The sequence below is a fragment of the Nerophis ophidion genome, linkage group LG25 (assembly GCF_033978795.1).
Source record: "Nerophis ophidion isolate RoL-2023_Sa linkage group LG25, RoL_Noph_v1.0, whole genome shotgun sequence".
Lineage (NCBI taxonomy): Eukaryota > Metazoa > Chordata > Actinopteri > Syngnathiformes > Syngnathidae > Nerophis > Nerophis ophidion.
The window spans coordinates 22571552-22596038 of record NC_084635.1 but is presented as its reverse complement, the minus strand read 5'-3'; the positions used below and the strand labels follow the sequence as shown (position 1 = coordinate 22596038).

At 37.9% G+C, this 24487-nt stretch overlaps 1 protein-coding gene and 1 long non-coding RNA gene across 4 annotated transcripts in view; one reads left to right on the top strand and one right to left on the bottom strand.

The window, feature by feature from the left end:
• Positions 1 to 4409: 4409 nt before the first annotated feature.
• Positions 4410 to 24487, bottom strand: part of prc1b (protein regulator of cytokinesis 1b) — a 40255-nt gene continuing 20177 nt past the window's right edge. Inside the window, exons 6-15 of one of the 3 annotated variants that reach the window (XM_061886947.1) lie at positions 23307 to 23456; positions 23080 to 23227; positions 22863 to 22999; positions 16170 to 16265; positions 15954 to 16100; positions 15760 to 15870; positions 15549 to 15677; positions 13039 to 13212; positions 12922 to 12951; positions 4410 to 5130 (exon numbers count right to left, since the gene is read on the bottom strand). In XM_061886947.1, the coding sequence (XP_061742931.1) occupies positions 5059 to 5130; positions 12922 to 12951; positions 13039 to 13212; positions 15549 to 15677; positions 15760 to 15870; positions 15954 to 16100; positions 16170 to 16265; positions 22863 to 22999; positions 23080 to 23227; positions 23307 to 23456 (1194 nt within the window). In that variant the 3' untranslated portion in view covers positions 4410 to 5058. The remainder of the gene's footprint in view (positions 5131 to 12921; positions 12952 to 13038; positions 13213 to 15548; positions 15678 to 15759; positions 15871 to 15953; positions 16101 to 16169; positions 16266 to 22862; positions 23000 to 23079; positions 23228 to 23306; positions 23457 to 24487) is intronic. The other 2 variants (XM_061886948.1, XM_061886949.1) reach the window with 2 other exon arrangements.
• LOC133542798 (uncharacterized) lies at positions 5642 to 6548 on the top strand. Its single transcript, XR_009804214.1, has 2 exons — positions 5642 to 6311; positions 6400 to 6548. It is a non-coding gene; the product is annotated as an uncharacterized LOC133542798 (long non-coding RNA).

Here is a 24487-nt window from a genome sequence, read left to right as displayed (position 1 = left end):
ACAACAGAAGATAGAGAGAGGCAAGAAGTTGTGGCAAAGGGCCAAAGCAAGAGGACCAGAAGGGCATGTTTAACACACACACACACACACACTCACTCACTTTTGGTTAAAGAGTGGAGTTTTGGCTTTTTGTTTACGTTTGATCTGATGGCAGAGACGCCATCAAATAAAGAAGGGGTAGATGTAAGGCAGTAGCCTGTTAATGTATAAGACAGTACCTCTTTATGAGCACTGGATGTCACTATTCTGTTGATTTTTACCTGTGGGTTCAGCACACCTCACCTTTTTGTCCCTCAGTGGACACCATAGTCTAGGCGCCATCTTTGACAATGTTCTTCTTTTCCACTGAAAAGATTAATGACCAGAGCCAGAGAGGACCACTACTGTGAGCAAATAAATGCAACAAGGTCTCATCCACAATTCAGAACCACTGTGTCCAGTGTCCAATCTCTCCACACAACAACCCACCTTATAAACACTAAAAACACAACGCAGAGTCCAAGGGTGTGTCGAGAGGCAGTGACAGTGTGGGTTACATATACTTTATAGTGACATGCAAAATTGAGTTTTGTTGGTAGCGGGGGTGTATATTGTAGCGTCCCCGGAAGAGTTAATGCTGAAAGGGGTTCTGGGTATTTGTTCTGTTGTGTTTATGTTGTGTTACGGTGCGGATGTTCCCCCGAAATGTGTTTGTCATTCTTGTTTGGTGTGGGTTCACAGTGTGGTGTAACAGTGTTAAAGTTGTTTATACGGCCACCCTAAGTGTGACCTGTATGGCTGTTGACCAAGTATGCCTTGCATTCACTTGTGTGTGTGTAGAAGCTGGATATATAACGTGACTGGGCCGTTTGTATGGAGGAAAAGCGGACGTGACGACAGGTTGTAGAGGATGCTAATAGCAGTACCTTTAAGGCACGCCCCCAATATTGTTGTCCCGGTGGAAATTCGGGAGAATGGTTGCACTGGGAGATTTTCGGGGTGGGCACTGAAATTCGGGATTCTCCTGGAAAAATTGGGAGGGTTGGCAAGTATGAGAATTAGCGTTGAATGCGGTGATACGCCACTGTATAACATCGGAGGGCCAGCTCTAATGTTAATTTATTATTGCCTCAAGGGCCAAATGAAATTACATGGCGGGCAAAATTTGGCCAATGGGCCAGGGTTTAACTATCTTGGCGTAAAGGGAAGAAGATTAAGAGCTATTCAGTAGCATTTAAGGTCCAAGCTTACATCACACTCAAATTTTTACTGCATACCTTTGGTAAGTGCCGGAGTGAGAAGAGGTTTTAAAATAATTAGCGCATGCTTACTTTTACCGCATGCCTTTGGTAAGCGCAGGAGTGAGAAGGGGTTTTAAATTAATTCGCGTCCTGGCGGCAATTCAAGGAAATACAGTATATTCATTTTATTATATATATAAATAAAATAAATAGTTGAATTTCAGACGGCACCTATCAAATACACAGTACTACTAACTGTAAAGTGCTTGCTGGTTACTAAAAAAACAACAACAACACATACCTTTCACTATTTGAGTAACTTTTGTTCTGCCATTTGCGTACTGGCGAGAGTCACTTGCTGTTAGGTGCGCAATGCCACGTAAATCATTGGCCAATCAAAAAGCAAACCCATAATGCTATAGCCAACATTCACCAGGAGTTGGCAACAGACAACATCCATCCATTTCCTACCGCTTATTCCCTTTGGGGTCGTGGGGGTGCTGGTGCCTATCTCAGCTACAATCGGGCGGAAGGCGGCGTACACCCTGGAGAAGTCACCACCTCATCGCAGGGCCAACACAGATAGACAGACAACATTCACACTCACATTCACACACTAGGGCCAATTTTGTGTTGCCAATCAAGCGATCCCCAAGTGCATGTCTTTGGAGGTGGTAGGAAGCCGGAGTACCCGGAGGGAACCCACGCAATCAAGGGGAGAACATGCAAACTCCACACAGAAAGATCCTGAGCCCGGGATTGAACCCTGACTACTCAGGACCTTTGTATTGTGAGGCAGACGCACTAACCCCTCTACCAACGTGAGGCCCAATAGACAACATATAATCACTCTATTACAGACGACGTCGCCATGGCTGTAACTTCCTCGTTCTTCTGCTTCGTCTCCTTGTGTGCAGTTTTTTATTTAAAATCCGTAGATGTTGTAACGTGATTGGGCAGGCAAGCTGTTTATACGACAGGAAAGCGGACGTGAAAACAGGCTGTTCCCACTCAGGTCCGCATGGAGCTGGGGGGGCGTGGCCTCCAGCTTCACTGAATTTCGTGAGATTTTGGGAGAAAATTTCTTCCGGGAGGTTTTCAGGAGAGGCGCTGAATTTCGGGAGTCTCTCGGAAAATCCGTGGTTGAAAATGATTTGCAAATCATAGTATTCCCTTTATATTTACATCTAACACAATTTCCCAACTCATATGGAAACAGGGTTTGTACTTGTATATCACTTTTCTACCTTTTTTTAAAGGAACTCAAAGCACTTTGACACTATTTCCACATTCCCCCATTCACACACAGATGGCAGCAGCTGCCATGCAAGGCGCTAACCAGGACCCATCAGGAGCAAGGGTGAAGTGTCTTGCTCAAGGACAACAATGGACATGACTAGGATGGTAGAAGGTGGGGATTGAACCAGTAACCCTCAGATTGCTGGCACAGCCACTCTCCCAACATCGCCAAGCCGTCCCCCATATTATAACATATTACAAATACATACATTTGTAAAGTCATCAAAAATTTATAAAATTTTTTGTAAATGTACTAAAAAATGCATAAAACTGTTCAGGTTTATACACTGTAAAGACATATTCCAACAATTGTGGACTATTCATGTCGGTTCCACATTTGTACCAATATTATACTATATAGACTTACCTTTCCATTATTATTTATGTACCACATTTAGTTTTGTAATTAACTTTGATCATAATAATAAATACTGGTGTTTATTCAAGAGCGATATATTTTCTTTTTAAATGTGTGAATGGAACTGTAAGATTTAAGACATCAGCCAAGCTGTTCCACAGATGGACCCCCTTGACGGGGACGGCGTGGCGAAGTTGGTAGAGTGGCCATGCCAGCAATCTGAGGGTTGCTAGTTCAATCCCCATCTTCTACCATCTTAGTCATATCCGTTGTGTCTTTGGGCAAGACACTTCACTCTTGCTCCTGATGTATCCTGGTTAGCGCTTTGCATGGTGGCTCCCGCCATCAGTTTGTGAATGTATGGGTGAATGTGGAAATAGTGTCAAAGCGCTTTGGGCTCCTTAAAAAGGGGTAAAAAAAAAAAAAAAGCGCTATACAAGTACAACCATTTACCATTTGACAGAAACACATCTAGTTTTGAAATTCTCATTTAGCTACTTTTTTTTAAACTCTTTTTTTATGTATCTTTAATCTCCTTATTTCATCTTATTTTCTATTATAAAATGTTGTTCACTTAAAGTTGTAGTTTATTTTCTATCACTTCTTTTTACCCTACAGTATTTGCATGTTTATTTTTAATTTATTTACTACTATGAATTTCTATTAATTCTCATTCTGTCTACTTTTATTCCTATATGAATGTAGCTTTCATTTTCAAACAATGTATGTTGGGGTTTTTAACTCCTTTTTGCTTAATTAATTTATTTCTTTAACTTTTTTTCCTCGATTTTTATTTATTCTCATTTTATTCATGACAATTTTTTCCCCATCTTTGAACATTTTTATTTGAGTTTTGTCTGTAACTCTTATTTTCATTCTCACTTTATTTACTTTAAAAATATAAATGGACTTCCATCCATCCATTTCCTGCCGCTTATTCCCTTTTGGGGTCGCGGGGGCGCTGGCGCCTATCTCAGCTACAATCGGGCGGAAGGCAGTGTACACCCTGGACAAGTCGCCACCTCACCACAGACAGACTTGTTATTTTAATTTCTTTTTACTATTGCCTAGTAGTAGTTCGTGGTCAAAAAAAGAAAGGTCACATGCATGTAAGTGAAACCATACTTGATTACGAACGATGTTATTAAACTGCAGGGTAAGATGCCAGCATTCTTTAAGATATTGAGTTGGGATAGCTTTCATTTGTTTGTAATGATTTCTATGTATTGATAAACCAAACAAAGCTTGATCATTAACAATGTAATTAAATTGCAGGGTAACATGCCAGTATTCTTTGTTAATGTTTGACTTAGGATAGCTTTAATTTGTTTGTGATGGTATCCACGTATAAATCATAATCCGTACACAAGTAATGTTTTGGTCATTAATTTCGCTGATAAATCTAGAACACAGGCAAAAGTATCCTTGATTAACATAACTATGAGCAACAAACAATATAATAAACTTTCAATGTGAAATTCATGATTTATTGTCTTTGCTAAGAGTTAAAAAATGAAGTCCCACGCCAAACATAAATGATGTACTGTTATATTTTTCTAAAACATTTGTACAGGAATTGAAAATACAACCCATGCAATAAATCCTGAATGATCTTCCATTGCTTCTTTTGATGAGCGTTTACAAATAAGCCATGAGCATGTACAAGAATCAGTGCTTTTAAAAGTTAAAGCATCAATAAAAGGACATGAAGAGCATGTTCAGCATGTCAAATGGGATATTTGCTTAAAAAAAAAAAAAAAAAAAAACAATGATGAAAATATAAATATACTCCTACACAACTGCAAACAGCTGTGAAGCGTCAAATAGAACAAAGCGAGCGTGAACTTTACAAAAAGTGCAAATATTGCATAATGGAGGCTTGCATAATTTTAGAAAGGTAACATTTCTTTCTATTATATATTTCAAATCGCATAACACCTACAACATTTACATGCAAGTCGATATTCAAAAGCCAAGGTAGTGTTTTAACTTGTGTTTCTTACTGCGAACAGTGACCAGACTTGTTTGGCTGGACCAGAACAAAGATTTAGATTATTTATCATAGACTAAATATCATATACTATTTCCTTCATTTACATTAAAAAGCAGATGGCACCATTAGATATTGGAAAGGATCTTTACTACAAAAGAAGGTGGCAAAAAGACAGTCAGCATCAGAGGTCAGAGTTTGGTGGACGTAGAGTTCAGGATGTGGTGCTGGATCTTGGCGTTAGTGGCCTTGGACAGGTCTCGCTGCAGAAACGAAAGATATAGCGAGCCATCAACAACCCATTTCTAGTCAAAAACAACATAACTGCTAAATGTTAGGCACACTGCTACTTCAAGATACTTGCTGAAGGTAAAAAAAAGCAAATTACTACTTCAGTTCATGCTCAAAGACTAGACAGGACTATTCTGAGGGGATGGTGCAGGTGCAGGATACACAATTATTTGTCTTTAACAGAAGACATTACTCAAGAACGATTTGGCTATGTTGTGGTGCAAATCGAGAGCTGTTAAGATACAAAAGTGTGAGGCTTCTGCCAGCCAATAACTAACATTAAATTACAATAACAGTCATTAGGGTGTAATTACCCCGGTTAGTGTTCCTCTCAATTATAGCAATAGTAAAGAGTGTGTGATGGGACACAAGTAGGGGATTTTATTTTTTTATGTTTCATTGCCATGCAAGTGTTAGTGTTTTATTGCTGTGGATTTTTAATTGCATGTTTTAACATTTTAGAATTTGATTGTATTTTTTGCACATTTTTACACTTTGGAATTTGATTGTCTTTAATTACATGTATTTACTACTTGTGGGCTTTGCTGGTATTTTAAGACATTGCCCCTTTTAGCTGGTTGCCCCTAACAACCAAATTGCCCAATCCAACGGCACGGGAAATTGGAGCATTAGGACTGCACGTTTAGAAGGGTTGACAGAGTGAATCAACAGGGTAGAGAAGGAGAGGGTCGAGAGGGGAAAATGATAGGCTTTGCCAGGAGTGGGGAAGAATCTACAGGCTTTGCCGAGAGCGACCGGGTGGACGCACGCAGGCTGGGAAGGAACCCCCAGACCACAAAGTAGACCCCGCAGGCTACCAGAACGAACCCCAAGACGTCCACAACAGGCAGGGGCAGAGGAAACTCTGCCGCCCAAGTAAGTGCAGGGTGTTGTGGATCTGTGGGGACACCCAACTGCCTTTGGCTGTGGGCTTGCGGGCTCGTGCGTCGTACGTTGGCTGTGTGGTTCTGTGGACAGGGGGGCGATTTGGACCCAGGGACCAGCGGCGACCCCTCGAAGTGACCAGGAGGCGGAGCGGGACGGGTACGGCCATGTAGGTCCCGCGAGTGACCGGAGACTGGCGAGGAGAGTGGGCGTACCCAAGACGTTGACACAGAACTACAGCAAAGGCAGGGGAAAGCCAGCCTTGCGTGTAAGTGCGATGTCAGCCCGGATAGCGTCTCCGTGGTTTTAGTTAATTTTATCCCCGTGGCCTGCCTCCCTTTTAATTTTGTGTGCAGGAAGATGCCGTGGGAGTGGGCGGAGCCAAGATACGGACCCACACGCCTGACTGTACCCTCACCCATCACATTTGTTACCATTTGGTATTTTAGTGTCGACAACGCGACTGTTTTTTAATTGTATTTTAATAAATTGTGAACCAGTTTAATCATCTTTCCTTATTTTGGGACAGCTGGTCTCCCTACATTGGGTTCTTAATATTTATATTGGTTTTAAGCAACAATTTTATTAGATTTTAATATTTTACCACTCGGGTCCATCACAAGTGTACCATAGAGCGAAACAACTCCTGTTGGGGCATGTCTCTACCTATAAGGAAAAAAGCAATCCTCTAAGACTAGAGCTGTCCTATAAAGTCCTTGAGCATGAATTGATGAAGCCTGCTCAGATAAAAGGTAAAACAGCTTTAAAATAGGGATGGTGACATAGCATAAAATCCAAATCTAAATAAATAATGCAACCTTCTGCGATAAAGAATATATATCATATTGCATATAAATAATAATACAACCAAACAAGTTACAAATGCTCCTAATTTGGCTGCTGATGTGTGCGATTACTAAATGATCGATTTGATTGATAATAAAATAGCGCCGAATGCATTTGTTGCGGCCCAAATTTACTTTTTAAAAGCCATCCCAAATATATGAATGTATGGGAAATACTGTTGACCAGTGGTTCTCAACCTTTTTTCAGTGATGTACACTCTGTGAACATTTTTTTAATTCAACTACCGTATTTTTTGGAGTATAAGTCGCTCCAGAGTATAAGTCGCACCTGCCGAAAATGTATAATAAGGAAGGAAAAAAACATATATAAGTCGCACTGGAGTTTAAGTCGCATTTTTTGGAGAAATTTATTTGATAAAACCCAACACCAAGAATAGACATTTGAAAGGCAATTTAAAATAAATAAAGAATAGTGAACAACAGGCTGAATAAGTGTACGTTATATGACGCATAAATAACCAACTGAGAAGGTGCCTGGTATTTTAACGTAACATATTATGGTAAGAGTCATTCAAATAACTATAACATATAGAACAGTTGTTCTCAAATGGGGGTACGCGTACCCCTGGGGGTACTTGAAGGTATGCCAAGGGGTACTAGGGATTTTTCAAAAATATTCTAAAAATAGCAACAATTCAAAAATCCTTTATAAATATATTTATTGAATAATACTTCAACAAAATATGAATGTATGTTCATAAACTGTGAAAAGAAATGCAACAATGCAATATTTAGTGTTTACAGCTAAAAAATTTTGTGGACATGTTCCATAAATATTGATGTTAAAGATTTCTTTTTTTGTGAAGAAATGTTTAGAATTAAGTTGATGAATCCAGATGGATCTCTATTACAATCCCCAAAGAGGGCACTTTAAGTTGATGATTACTTCTATGTGTAGAAATCTTTATTTATAATTGAAACACTTGTTTATTTTTCAACAAGTTTTTAGTTATTTTTATATATTTTTTTCCAAATAGTTCAAGAAAGACCACTACAAATGAGCAATATTTTGCACTGTTATACAATTTAATAAAACAGAAACTGATGACATAGTGCTGTATTTTACTTCTTTATCTCTTTTTTCTCAACCAAAAATGATTTGCTCTGATTAGGGGGTACTTGAATTAAAATAATGTTCACAGGGGGTACATCACTGAAAAAAGGTTGAGAACCACTGATATAGAACATGCTATATACGTTTACCAAACAATCTGTCACTCCTCATCGATAAATCCCATTAAATCTTATACATCTTGTCTCTTACGTGAATGAGCTAAATAATATTATTTGATATTTTACAGTAATGTGTTAATAATTTCACACATAAGTCGCTCCCGAGTATAAGTCGCACCCCCGGCCAAACTATGAAAAAAAACTGCGACTTATAGTCCGAAAAATACGGTACCCCCTAATCAGAGCAAAACATTTTTGGTTGAAAAAAATAGATAAAGAAGTAAAATACAGCACTATGTCATCTGTTTCTGATTTATTAAACTGTATAACGGTGCAAAATATCGCTCATTTGTAGTGGTCTTTCTTGAACTATTTGGAAAAAGAGGTATAAAAATAACTAAAAACTTGTCGAAAAATAAACAAGTGATTCAATTATAAATAAAGATTTCTACACATAGAAGTAATCATCAACTTAAAGTGCCCTCTTTGGGGATTGTAATAGAGATCCATCTGGATTCATCAACTTAATTCTAAACATTTCTTCACAAAAAAAGAAATCTTTAACATCAATATTTATGGAACATTTCCACAAAAAAATCTAGCTGTCAACACTGAATATTGCATTGTTGTGTAATTTTACAAACTTACATTCATATTTTGTTGAAGTATTATTCAATAAATATATTTATAAAGGATTTTTGAATTGTTGCTTTTTTTTTTTTTAGAATATTTAAAAACAATCTCACGTACCCCTTGGCATACCTTCAAGTACCCCCATTTGAGAACCACTGGTATAGACTACAAGTGGTAGTACCTTGGCTTACAAATCTTTTTGGGATACAGATATTTCCCGAAATTTTCATTAAAAAAACCTTTGATAACCTTTTCAATTATACTGAAAACTAACCAACAAACCTCAGTGATTGCATACCCTCCTTGCGGATATAAGGACTCTGTACAAAGAGAAAAATAACTTCTGCCCCAGTGAAGTAATATATTGTTTCCATTATACCCATTAAGCATGAGGCAAACTCTTCACAGGCAGTGTGCCACAGAAAAGGAAAATTCAAGTAAAAAAGTGAAGTGAAAAGGAAATCATGTACAGCAGATTACAAGCTGGACGTAGTGAAATATGCAGCAGAAAACGACAAGAGGAAGCAGCGCATAACTTTGGAGTTGGCAGAGTTGTTTAGAAGCGACATAGAGGAAGAAGATTTCATGGGATTTATCGATTAGGAGTGACAGATTGTTTGGTAAACATATAGCATGTTCTATATGTTATAGTTATTTGAATGACTCTTACCATAATATGTTACGTTAAAATACCAGGCACCTTCTCAGTTGGTTATTTATGCCTCATATAACGTACACTTATTCAGCCTGTTGTTCACTATTCTTTATTTATTCATTTTAAATTGCCTTTCAAATGTCTATTCTTGGTGTTGGATTTTATCAAATATATTTCCCCCAAAAATGTGACTTATACTCCAGTGCGACGTATATATGTTTTTTTCCTTCTCTATCATGCATTTTCGGCCGGTGCGACTTATACTTCGGAGCGACTTATAAATATGATACTGTATAGGCCTACGTATCCTATAAGTAAACATTCCAGGCGGTATTTAAATGTTAGTATTGAGCACATTACAATGTGTGGATATTTTAGACATTATGCATTGTGTAACACACATATTCTCGTTGTGATTCAGATGTTGCTGCAACTCATTGGACACTACTCCTCGCCTTCTGTCTGGGTCCGGACTTAAGTAGAAGACTGGTGGAAAAGGGTTGTCCCCAGTTTTATTTTCAGTAGATTGCTGCATCCATTTTTCCTGTTGCGATCTTGTAAACAACTCTGCGGGACTTTTTAAAAATAGCAAGTCTCTGTCATGACTAGGAGAAGCACATATCCTGCAAGAGGGAGTAGTTCGTCAGTTTAACCAATCACCTACATATTTTAGTTCCTATGGGACTCAGTTTAGACCAGGGGTCGGGAACCTTTTTGGCTGAGAGAGCCATGAAAGCCAAATATTTTAAAATGTATTTCCGTGAGAGCCATGTAATATTTTTTTAACACTGAATACAACTAAATGGGTGCATTTTTTAAGTAAGGCCAACATTTTTAGAGTATAATAAGTCTCTAATTCTTTTTTAATAACATTGTTATTCTAAAGTTAACCAATAATAAATATAATACTTCTTACCATTAATGCGACATCTTGAACAGGTGCGATGGAAAACGGATGAATGGATTAAAATGCATGAGAATGTTTTATAATTTGCACCTTATTTTTAACACTGTGATTACCAGCGGAATTACAGTATTCATTACTTATTGTGTTAACAATGTCAGCTAAGATTTATCTTAGAGCCAGATGCAGTCTTCAAAAGAGCCACATCTGGCTCTAGAGCAATAGGTTCCCTACCCCTGGTTTAGACCATGCCTCAGAGCAGGAGCTAAAATGGTTCCAGGATCTGAGGGCCGTAGGCCATAGTTACCGTTATGTCGGAACACGACGAAAAATGGCCCGGGGACTAAGAGGAATATAATAACTCCAAAAAGTCCCTACAGTTGGAAAACGATTAATATTGCTTAAAATGTGAAAGGAACTACTTCTATGAAATGCCGTCTATCTATTTTCTGCCGCTTGTCCCTCTAGTGGTCGCGTGGGGGACGGAGCGCCTATAATATGGACAGTGACAACTTTCGGTTTACAACACAACCACAAGAATAAAAGTAAAAAAATGTTCCCTTTTTGAACTACTGTTTCCTTTCATTTTCATATTTACAGTAATCCATCGCCACATCTCGCTTTAAAGTTTATATTTCCATCACAGACTTTGTTTTACCTACTCAGTGGCCTAGTGGTTAGAGTGTCCGCTCTGAGATCAGTAGTTTGTGAGTTCAAACCCCGGCAGAGTCATACCAAAGACTATAAAAATGGGACCCATTGCCTCCCTGCTTGGCACTCAGCATCAAGGGTCGAAATTGGGGGTTAAATCACCATAAATGATTCCCGGCGCGACACTGCTGCTGCCCACTGCTCCCCTCACCTCCCAGGGGGTGATCAAGGGGGTGGGTCAAACGCAGAGGACAAATTTCACCACACCTAGTGTGTGTGTGACAATCATTGGTACTTTAACTTTAAGCATATTCCACAATTTTTTGCCCAGTTTCAAATGGCTAAATATCACTACAACATGATTGGCCACTAAATGAGACTAAATTATGTCAAAAATATCACGGCTACCGATTGGCTCAGCCTCAGGGATTATGATTAAATTGTATTAATGTCAGGTAAAGGTGATTAAGTGGGTGTTATTTCGTGAGTAGAAGGCTCTAATGATGTTAAGAATTTTTTTTAGAAGGTAATAAACAGGTTTTTATAATCAAGCTATGAAATTATTAGATTTTTTTAAATAACATTTTCCACTTCATGGAAGTTAAATTACCACAGTCAGGCACAGAACAAGTTCACATCAATAAGAAAGGGTTCACTGTAATCTTTTTTTTAAAGTATGTTATATTTTTTGTGTTCTCTGTACAGTGAGTGATTCGGGTGTTAATTTAGAAAAAAATTAGGTGTAAATTCTGACTTACAATAAATAATCTCCACTTTGAGTTTTAGCCTCCACTTTCATGTTATAACTTTATAGCTGCTGGATGACTTACTTCGATGATGTGTGCTGCTGGTTCGACACATCACACAGGTAAGAGCATGAAAACAGGAGTGTGCAGAAAATTATCAAGTGTCTCTGTGGTGTTGCCTGGCATGCACGCAAAATCTTCATTTAAATAAGACAGTATGCACTACTTTTCAATTACCGTATTTTTCGGACTATAAGTCGCAGTTTTTTTCATAATTTGGCCGGGGGTGCGACTTATACTCATGCGCGACTTATGTGTGAAATTAGTAACACATTAGATAGATAGATAGTACTTTATTGCCGTAAAATATCAAATAATATTATTTAGTTCAGTCACATAAGAGACTAGACGTACAAGATTTCATCGGATTTAGCGATTAGAAGTGACAGATTGTTTGGTAAACGTATAGCATGTTCTATACGTTACATTTATTTGAATGACTCTAACCATAATATGTTACGTTAACATAACGGGCACCTTCTCAGTTGGTTATTTATGCGTCATATAACGTACACTTATTCAGCCTGTTGTTCACTATTCTTTATTTATTTTAAATTGCCTTTCAAATGTCTATTCTTGGTGTTGGGTTTTCCATCCATCCATTTTCTACCGCTTATTCCTTTTTGGGGTCGCGGGGGGTGCTGGCGCCTATCTCAGCTACATCAAATAAATTTCCCCCAAAAATGTGACTTATACTCCAGTGCGACTTCTATGTTTTTTTCCTTCTTTATTATGCATTTTCAGCAGGTGCGACTTATACTTCGAAAATGCGGTAGTTATCTTGTAACAAACTGTAATCTCAAACAGCCCAATGGTGCTTTTGTTTGTTAATTTCAGGGATGCATGATATCTATATTGTATAAATATAATTTTGGGTGGCTTTGGATGTCTTCCTCTGAAGGACTGAAGGATTCCCACTTGATCAATGGGAACGTTTGTTTACACTGTGAGCTTAGGTGAAGTTAATACCGCCCTGCGAAGTAGGAGCGCTTGATATTCACACCCTAACCCACATTAAAGCACAGCATGGACACTTTTGTCTCATTGGAGTGTTGTTTTTTTGAATCATTATCGGATTTACCGTTGTGGCGTCATAATTCCTAACATTGGTCCGATCGTTATCGAGCATCCCTCAATTTGTAAGCTTGCAATCCAACTCAAAGGTATAGTCACTCAAAATGAAAACACACCTTGACACTTTCAGTATTCACCAAGTCCCTCTAAAATGTAAATTGGCATGATTAGATGCAAAGGAATAATAGAGAGAAAGCATAGCAAGAAAACATGAAGACAAAAGTGTCCATTACCGCAAACTCTGAATATGTGCTGGCAACAGAGTTAAGGCTGACGTTACACTGTGGACTAGAGGGGGTCATCAACGCACCACTCAGAGGAGTCCCCTTCACCTGGACCTCATTTTCCTTGTTACAGCCTGTCACCTTTGAGTGGGGAGATTTAACCATCATCCTTTGTGTACGTCCCTGGAGAAGGGAAAAGAGGGCAGAACATCATCAACAGCAATCCTGAGACTAAAATTATTTTTGAAAAATGTCTTTACCGGTAGTTCTTTTTTAATATTGTAATAAATAAACAATTTATATCACAGTGGATCCCTGAAACTTAGACAAAGGAAAAATGACACTCAGTAGCTCAATTACAAGAAGTTCATTTATTTATGGTTTGGCATTGGGGACTCTGCATTTTGTCAGTAAGTATCATACAGTATAAGTATGTCTATAATGGTTTATTCAAGTGTAAAACTGAATTTAAATTATTTAAATACTTGTGAGAGGCATTTTGTAGGATTAAAGTAGCAAACACCGGGCTTTTTATTGGTGCATTAATCATTTGTGTTTTATTCATACAAAATAAAAATATATAATAAATTCACCAATATGAAATGCTGTAAATTCCACAACCAATACTTTACAGTGCTTTTAGTGCAAACCTTCTGCACGAATCAGGTAATAATTGATAATTAATGCTAAAGAATATTAATTAATATTGATTTTTGCGTTATTTACTGCCTTTGCAATTGGGTTTGCTAACCCACCACACCCCTGGCAATGCCCACGCAGTCACAAATAGATTGACTTTCTGTGAAAAACAATGAATCGTTATACTCCATTGACCTCTGACGAGACACTGCATATCGCTACTCACATAATTTTTTTACCCAAGTGCTCATAGCACTGAAATGAGGCACTGGTACGTACTGAGTTTCTGGGCCTGGTTTATGTTGGCACACTTGCTATTATGGTACAGAGTTTTGGTACGCATCCCCATGTACTTTTCTCCTTGAAAAGTATGGTCAGTGGCCGTTTGCATAATGCAGCTGTGGAGGGAGGTGTGGCCAGCGCTGCCTGCAGGAGCAAAAGTCACCGCCACTGTCTATGGTGTTGAGGGCAGAGCACCATTAGATAGGGGTGGGGCAAGTGCCGACGGCCAGACATAGCTGACAGGTGATTAGATTTCTTAGGTGGCAGAGTTAATCTAATCAGTTGTCTTTAACAGTAAGGGGCTGGGAAAAGGAGGAAGAAGTTACGGAGGTGACTGAAAAGTCACGTCCTGCTGGAGAAACTGAGAAATTCTATGTACATTAAAACCTTGCTAAAAACTGCACGCTTGGTGTCTAACAGTAGAACTGCGAGGAAGCAACTTCTACAGCCATATTTGTCAAAGACCATGTAACTAAATGGGGAATTGCATTTTTATTTTTTTTATTTTGTCGTTCACAATTATTATGAAAGACATGACGACTGATGGATTTGAAAAACAAAAATGCATTTTAACGTGTAAATATAAGTCCGCTTACAGCGGAGCCAAAGGGAGCTCCTCTATTTTGCCCATTAAATCCAATACATAAACATTCAAAAACCACCAACCGTACTTCATTTACATTTCATGATTTAAATATTATCCTAGTATTTGTTATATTATTATTATAAGAGCTAACACAGACAAACTACTTTTGTTTACATTGAGTGGTCTGCTGCTTTCTCGCTTCCTTGCTTTCTGTAAGTTTAATGTTTATCATAAAGCATGCATCCCACTTGGACAGAAGACATCTGAGTAGGTATTCAGACAAGTTGGTATACTTTGACAGCTATTTAGGACCCGAAACTGGCGAGGACGACAAAAGATGCTTGGTTGAAGTAATAAAGTTAGACCGTAAAGGAGAGAGAGACCGGAGCAAATTGATAAGTAAAAATTAATAATGTAGATATTTTACAAAAGTGCACAAAAAAGTGAAAAATGTGAATGCTAGGATAAAAAACGTTCAGTGATACTTTTTTAAAGTTTTGGGTTAAATGCCAATATTTTCTGTATTTTTTTTTGGTGGATAGCGATTGTTGTCCCATAATGTTGAACTCATTCCTACACCCCTGGTTTTTGAAGCTTACTTTGAGGTGAACAAGTAGTCACAGTGTGCATGTTTTAATGCTGTGTATCTTTAAGGTAGTTGAAGCTGCTTGAAGCTGCTTAGCGATGATTGAGTAAACAACACTAGAAATGAAGAAATTGTTTCATAGAAATTACTTCTTTGGGTGTTATATTTTTTTTTATGTCGACAAAAGCAGTTGACCATGTACGTCATTTCTAGTAAGAAGACAAACACTATGGACCAGGACTTGAGTTGAGTAAAAAGTAAATTGTTACTGCTAATTTGCTTCCTAACGACTTTTAAGTCACTTTTGAGTTAATTAAGTTAGACGTGTTGTTAAACTGCAAATTGCTTTTTGTATTGCTGGTTGTACTATAATGTGTTTACCCAATTATTGAGTTGATGTGTTCTGTATACATTTTTAACACCAACCTTGTTAACAGAAAAAGGTGAGCGGGACACCGGTGTGCGGGATAGGGGTGAGCGACAGACAGTTCCACTAAAGGCAGAGCGCATTGTGCTGTTGGAAGTGGCCAAAGAGATGCTGGAGGTGGCATTGAACTGTGCGAAAGACAAAATAGCATTAGTGTTAAAAGAGTAGCCATTGGGGTATTCAAGTAGCCCAATGTAATTCTGGGTTTACCATTTTTCGTGATTTACATGGGGTTTGGTTACCCGGGAATCTACGTTTGGGGGTTCTTACTGCTGTTCCATACAGCATATCCTCTTCGGTCTGCTTGCTCTTTTTTAGATGCTGGTGTTTATGAAGAAAGATGGTTACGAAACACATTAGTGACAGTGAACAGGTCAAAAAGCATCAAAATCAAACTTCCTTACCCTTTCTAGTTTTTCCCTCTCCTTCTGTGTTTGATGCAGTGTCCTCTGTTCTGCCACATACTCAAGAAACTTCTGGCCATTGACCAAAAACTCACAACCCTGTTCACCTTCCCAGGCATCAATCAGGGCTTTCAGATTATTTTCAATCTTAAAAAAAAATTATTATTATGGATTATAATGGAGTTTAAAACATCAGCACGTCTTCTGAACTTTTACCTTTGGCAGGTTTTTGTGAAGGTCAGCCCTCTGTTTTTCCTCTTTAAGAAGATTACCTCCTCTATTTGTGAATCTTGTTGGATCTGAGGCTTTTTTCTGGAATTTAGGAAACAAATATCGAATAAAAGTTCACAAAAATTACTATAAAAGACTAAAACTTAATCATTTACAACTAGAAATTTTTAAAGAGGAAGAATCATTTACAGAAAAAAATGTAATCCAGATGGTGATCCGGATCACACCCAATATCTACAAACCCCGTTTCCATATGAGTTGGGAAATTGTGTTGGATGTAAATATAAACGGAATACAATGATTTGCAAATCATTTTCAACCCATATTCTGTTGAATATGCTACAAAGACAACATATTTGATGTTCAAACTGACAAACATTTTTTTGTTGTTGCAAATAATCATTAACTTTAGAATTTGACGCCAGCAACACGTGACAAATAAGTTGGGAAAGGTGGCAATGAATACTGATAAAGTTTAGGAATGCTCATCAAACACTTATTTGGGACATCCCACAGGTGTGCAGGCTAATTGGGAACAGGTGGGTGCCATGATTGAGTATAAAAACAGCTTCCCAAAAACTGCTCAGTCTTTCACAAGAAAGGATGGGGCGAGGTACACCCCTTTGTCCACAACTGCGTGAGCAAATAGTCAAACAGTTTAAGACGTTTCTCAAAGTGCAATGGCAAGAAATTTGGGGATTTCAAAAGCTACGGTCCATAATACAAACCCCGTTTGCATATGAGTTGGGAAATTGTGTTAGATGTAAATATAAATGGAATACAATGATTTGCGAATCATTTTCAACCCATATTCAGTTGAATATGCTCCAAAGACAACATATTTGATGTTCAAACTGATAAACATTTTTTTTTTGCAAATAACCATTAACTTTAGAATTTGATGCCAGCAAAACGTGACAAAGAAGTTGGGAAAGGTGGTAGTCAAACAGTTTAAGAAAAAAGTTTCTCAAAGTGTAATTACAAGACATTTAGAGATTTCAACATCTACGGTCCATAATATCATCAAAAGGTTCAGAGAATCTGGAGAAATCACTCCACGTAAGCGGCATGGCCGGAAACCAACATTGAATGACCGTGACCTTCAAAAACAGACATCATTCTCGAAAGGATATCACCACATGGGCTCAGGAACACTTCAGAAAACCACTGTCACTAAATACAGTTTGTCGCTACATCTATAAGTGCAAGTTAAAGCTCTACAGTACTATGCAAAGCCCGAGATTATCTAAGATGGACTGATGCAAAGTGGAAAAGTGTTCTGTGGTCTGATGAATAAACATTTCAAATAGTTTTTGGAAATATTCGACATCGTGTCATCCGGACCAAAGGGGAAGCGAACCATCCAGACTGTTATCGACACACAAAGTTCAAAAGCCAGCATCTGTGATGGTATGGGGGTGCATTAGTGTCCAAGGCATGGGTAACTTACACATCTGTGAAGACACCATTAATGCTGAAAGGTACATACAGGTTTTGGAACAACATATGCTGCCATCTAAGTGCCGTCTTTTTCATGGACGCCCCAGCTTAATTCAGCAAGACAATGCCAAGCCATATTCAGCACGTGTTACAACGGTGTGGCTTCGTAAAAAAAGAGTGCGGGTATTTTTCTGGCCCGTCTGCAGTTCAGACCTGTCTCCCATCGAAAATGTGTGGCGCATTATGAAGCGTAAAATACGACAGCGGAGACCCCGGACTGTTGAACGACTGAAGCTCTACATAAAACAAAACGTGAAAGAATTCCACTTTCAAAGCTTTAACACTTAAGTTTCCTCTGTTCCCAAACGTTTATTGAGTGTTGTTAAAAGAAAAGGTGATGTAACACAGTGGTGAACATGCCCTTTCCCAACTACTTTGGCACATGTTGCAGCCATGAAATTCTAAGTTAATTATTATTTGCAAAAAAATAATAAATGTTATGAGTTTGAACATCAAATATCTTGTCTTTGTAGTGCATTCAATTGAATATGGGTTGAAAAGGATTTGCAAATCATTGTATTCCGTTTATATTTACGTCCAACACAATTTCCCAACTCATATAGAAACGGGGTTTGTAATCACTTTTTGCTAACTAAATTTAAAAAAATTCCTGAAAGACTGACCAAAATCTTCCTATATGTTTGTGACTTACGTATGTTGCTAACTAACAAAGAAAAAAACAGACAAACCCTTGCCAATCGAAGAATAGATTAAATTGTCAACTCAGTGTGTAATTGTTTTGTTTGTTTGCTGCTTCAAAACACACTGCAAGAGGGTTTACACTCTACATCGGTCTCAGCACATGGGCGCATTCGTTCAATAGTGAAATGATATAAGCAGAGTGAACCCTCTTGTTAGTGATCACATACACACCACCAGTCTTGTACGCTTAGCTTTTTCACTAGTAGCAATGGTGCTACTAAAAAAAATAATAATGGTAATATAGAATATTTTTTTATAGCACAGAACATTTTTTGTAGCAATGTGAAATGTCCCAGCACATGGGCACATTTGTTCTATAGTGGAATGATATAAACATAGGGAACCGTCTTGTTAGTGATCACATACACCTAGGGGTGTAACGGTACACAAAAATTTCGGTTCGGTACGTACCTCGGTTTAGAGGTCACGGTTCGGTTCATTTTCGGTACAGTAAGAAAACAAAAAAATATAAATTTTTTGGTTATTTATTTACCAAATTTGTAAACAATGGCTTTATCCTTTTAACATTGGGAACACTATAATAATTCTGGCCACATTAAACTGCCTCAAGTTGTTGCTTTGATTAAATAAAATGACAAAACCTTTCTTCTACATATAAAAAGTGCAACATTAAACAGTTTCAAGTCAACTCATCATGCTTAATTTAGTACAGCATTTGGGAAGCCAGTAGTTGACTTTTATTATGTAAATGTTATATTTGTATCAACATGTGATAGCAGGGACCCTGCCATTCAAAACCAGACTGCTACATTACTAATGATTTATGTAACTATAGCTGAAAAAATAGTAATATAGCAACACAATGGAGTTCAATGAAATAACAGACAGGGCTTTGCTGCCCCAAACGCACGCACGCACGCGCGCACACGCACACGCACACGCACACACACACACACACACACACACACACACACACACACACACACACACACACACACACACACACACACACACACACACAGCAAAATGAGGTAACGTTACGCTAATTAGCCTTCACCTCAAGCCAGAACTGCGAGCGAGCTGAGCTGCAGTTTAAGTTTCTAGAAGGTCAACGGGCTCATAGTGATGTTTGTAATAGTTGTGACTGGGAAGTGTTTTTTATGATTTGGGGAGAGTCCGCTGTCCGCTGCTCCCCTGCTAAACGGATATCCGCTCGATGCTGAAGCATTGACTACATCGCTCTGAATACCCACTGCTGATTGGTTGTTACATCGCTCTGAATATGCACTGCTGATTGGCTTTGTATGTAACCAATCAGATGGTTGTGTGGGCGGGACAATGCTTGCTGCTTAGACAGAGGCCGAAAGCAGAGCAGCTTGTGAAGACTTATTCTTACAAACTCGTTTGATACGCCCGCGTGCCGAACCGAAACCCCTGTACCGAAACGGTTCAATAGAAATACACGTACCGTTACACCCCTACATACACCAGTGTTGTACGCTTAGCTTTTTCACTAGTAGTTCACTAGTTTTACTAGTGTTACTAAATGAAAAAAAAAATGTAATACAGAATATTTTTTGTTGCACAGAACATTTTTTTGTAGCAATAGGAAATGTCTTAAATATTACAATTTCATTATTAACACCCAAACAAGGTGCACATGCCATCATCAGGCCTACTACAACACTCAATTTAACACAGACAACATCCCTAAACCGTGTAGGCCTGAGCGGTATGGATCTAAATTCATATCCCGATATACTGTAGTTTGGCACATAAACTAACACATAAATGAACATATTTGTTGACTAAATACCTCCACCATGCCTAATTATTAAATTTTCGTGAATGATGGGTACCCCAAATACACAAAAACAAGTACCTACAAGTAAGAAAAGTAGGTTTTGCATGATAGGAGACCACCTTGGAGGAGTTTTGAGAGAAGAGAAAGCCTTGAAAATAATATAAGAAAAGTCAAATATCGTCTCCAATCTTCTTTAAAAAACAACATTTACTGTATCTATGCTCAATTCTTCAGCGAACAAAAACACAAAATAACAATAACCTAGTTTAAGAGGTCATGTTAGCAGAACATGAAAATAATAAACCTTCAACAAGGGTGTTTTTATAGGAAAACATTATTACAGGACATACACACAAAGATGTTAACCAGGAACACCAAGCTGCCAACTGCTTCATGATACTGTCTGACAGGCGGTATTCTGAAAATTACTTTTAAAAAGTAATTGGATTTACTCCTAACATTACCGAAAAATATTTAATTACTAACTCTTTATTAAATGTCATTAATTACAAGTACTTTTCAAAGCATCGTCAAACAGACACACAGAGACAGAGATTAAGCAGATGGTTTCATAAGATTAAACATACAATCTAATAAATAGCTAACATTTTAAGAATTAATCAATGATATAATTTGATACATTGAGTCTATGACAGTGCTAAAACCACCTGGAGTTAATCAATAATAACTTTATCAATGTGGAGCTTTTTAAACAACACAAAATGTTTGTTTTCTTTTAGAGGGAGTTAGATTTGGTGTTGTAATGGGTTTTTTTTGTTCCAAATGTAATTGTTTTTAATACATAAAGGTTACCGGTAATAGTTTTTTTTTTTTTATCACTTTGACTTTCCTGTATTTTAAATAGACAGAATTTTAATAGTCATTTAAAATGTTGGAACAGCTGAATGCACAGTTGCAGTATAAATACATATTTATGAATTAATTAGTCATCTTTGTTGTTTGTTTGTAAGCATATGCCTAAAATAACTTAAAGGCCTACTGAAACCCACTACTACCGACCACACAGTCTGATAGTTTATATATCAATGATGAAATATTAACATTGCAACACATGCCAATACGGCCGGTTTAGTTCACTAAATTACAATTTTAAATTTCCCGCGGAGTTTCTTGTTGAAAACGTCGCGGAATGATGATGCGTGTTTGTGACGTCTCGGGTTGTAGCGAACATATTAGCTAAGCACCACTTACGGCTAAAAGTCGTCTCTTTTAATCGCATATTTACACAGTAATTTGGACATCTGAGTTGCTGAATCTTTTGCAATTTGTTCAATTAATAATGGAGACTATAAAGAAGAATGCTGTTGGTGGAAAGCGGTGGATTGCAGCTGCCTTTAGCACCGAAACACAGCCGCTGTTTCTTTGTTTGTTGTGAAGCTTTAACGCAGAGCGGTCAAGCTAACATGTTTCTCGACGTCAACCAGCAAGTTTTTGGATGGGAAAATTGTGATATCAAGTCAGCTCTTACCGGAGACTTAAGTGGATTATGCGACCTCCTTCTGCAGCTGTCAAAAAGGCAGTTGTGATCTTGGCTCCTGCATTGGCTTCTCTCAGAGACACTGACGTTCACCGCAGCCCTCCGACTTTCAGGTATGACTTTATAATCTCACTAAAACACTTTTAATACAATAAGCAGATAAGGGATTTTCCAGAATTATCCTAGTAAATGTGTCTAATAACATTTGGATCGCTCACACTGCAGTCGCCTGGAGCCGTCGCCTTTTCTTTTTAAAGTTCTTCACTCTAACTTTCCTCATCCACGAATATTCCATCCTTGCTCAAATTAATGGGGAAATTGTCGCTTTCTCGGTCCGAATTGCTCTTACTGCTGGTGGCTCACATTATAAACAATGTGAGGATGTGAGGAGCCCTACAACCCGTGACGTCACGCGCACATCGTCTGCTACTTCCGGTACAGGCAAGGCTTTTTTATTAGCGACCAAAAGTTGCGAACTTTATCGTCGATGTTCTCTACTAAATCCTTTTGCAAAAATATGGCAATATCGCGAAATTATCAAGTATGACATATAGAATGGACCTTCTATCCCCGTTTAAATAAGAAAATCTCATTTCAGTAGGCCTTTAAGTTGTGGTATCGTGCGTGTTTGTATAGCAATAACGTGTCCTGGTGTAACAATAAAGTTCCTTGAATCCTTTATAAAGGCGGCATGCAACACTATTAAATTCAATAAAAAAACTTTGAGAAAAGTACGAGAGCGGTGAATACGTTGCTCTCCCTTGCCACCATCCCTCTCTGCTCATCGTCAACTAGGCTTAAATAAAAGGTAAAAGTGATGTAAAAATGTTCAATTAAATATTTTATGTATTGTTTATGTTTTTGGAATTGATTTCAGCATGTAGTTTTGTGGTAATATTTTTGGCTGTTTAGAACAATACATACACATTTTCATACAATTTATTTTGGGGGAAAGGGGATTTTCTTCAGTTGTCATATTATTTTATTTTCAACTGACCTTTTGGAACAACTGTACAATTCAATTCAAAATAATTATTTAATTGATACTCTGTCGCTCTGTCAAATTTTTTTTTACAAATGATATACTGTATGGCTATTTTGTTTTACATCATAACCTTTAGTGCATGGTCAAAGAGCTTTGTATAGACTGGTAAAAATTCACTTTTATTGCTACATAAAAGTCTTCTTATTCCCAGCACTCAAGAGTACTCACATCCAACTCTAGAAAGAGTCTCCAACTTTCTTCCCATTGGTGAACCCCGTCGAAAAGAGTTTTGTGATCTTCATAATGCTGCTTCAAATGCTGGAGCTCGGCGTCATGCGTACTCAACAGCTCCTCCGTGAAATCCTCTAAAAGTTTGAAATCAGAGCCTTAGCAAATGACACATTTTCAGTAACATATTTTTCTGAATAAGTAATAGTAAACGCACCACTAAAATATGCAAAAAACGCCTGCTGCTGCTCAAGACTGTAGAAGCACTTCTCCCAAAACACAGCAATCTCAGAGCGGATGGCACCGGTCACATTTCGAATGTTGTGCAGCTTTAGGTCCTCCAAACGAACTGCCTCTGCTTGGAGCTGAGGAACGAGATAAAAAAAAAAAAAATCAAGTATACAACCCAGCAAACAGAGAGAGATGTTTGCCAAATCATCCTACCGCGTCTAGGTTGAGTTTCTTCGACATAACCATGTGCTCGTTGAAGGCCTCTCTTTGCTCTTGGGGAACCTGCAATCGGTCCCACAGTTGCTGGATCTTCTCTCGATGAGCTTCACATGTTGCCTCGTTCTCCGCCTTGTGTTGCTCCAGCTGCACATTGACAGCAGCATGACATCACTACAACACTTCACAGGATTGCTTTTGGGTATCTGAAGATTCCAACTAAACATGGCTATAAATGGTGAGCCTCAATTAGGGCTGGACGATATATCGATATACAGCGGGTTTGTCTCTGTGCGATATAGAAAAGCTTGTTTTAAAATGTCTCTGACAATCTTGTACTTTCTGTTTGGAAATGACATGAATGTTTGTGCCACTGCTTAATAACTGTTTAATAAATACAGTTGTGTTAAATTGACTTAGTTGTGATTTCCTTCTCTGCATGAAAGTTTAAAATGAGCATATCTTAATTCAGTACAAACAAGAATGTTTTATAGAATCAGCATACTGCTGTGATTATATGTATCAAGTGTTAATTCAAGGTTAAGGCAATATATGGAGATATATAGCATGTATCGCGATATGGTCTAAAAATAGAGATATTAAAAAAAGGCCATATTGCCCAGCCATATAGGGAAGCTCCTGAGTGACAATTGACAATTTTAGACACATGGACACCTCTCATCACACGTGCGAATATGCCAAAACTGTTTGATCTAAGGTTGATGATAAAAAGAGTTAGGCCTTGTCTCAAATTTGCAGCAGTTTACATCACCTTTGGAAGACTATACAGGCTGCTAACTTACACATAAAAGAACAGGACCTTGCAAGAGTGAGTACACCAGCCACATTACAGCAAGTATTTTGTTGTATTTTCTCAAAAGAAATATAACTTAAGAAAAACTGTAACAGTATAGTATATTTCAAAAATCATAGCAGCACATTAAATGTTTATAATTGCACAATTCAACATTTCCAAAAAGTAGTAGGAAGAAGCAGGGAGTGCACTGCATGTAATTGATCATAGCGCACTGCCACGGCAAAATAAAAGCCAACAAACCTTAAAAATGAGGGTCTTTTACATAAAAACAAATTAAAGTATTATATTGCATGAATTAATACACATAGCCTATCATTTACGCACTATTGACTAGTGATGCACCGAAAATTTGGCCCCCGAA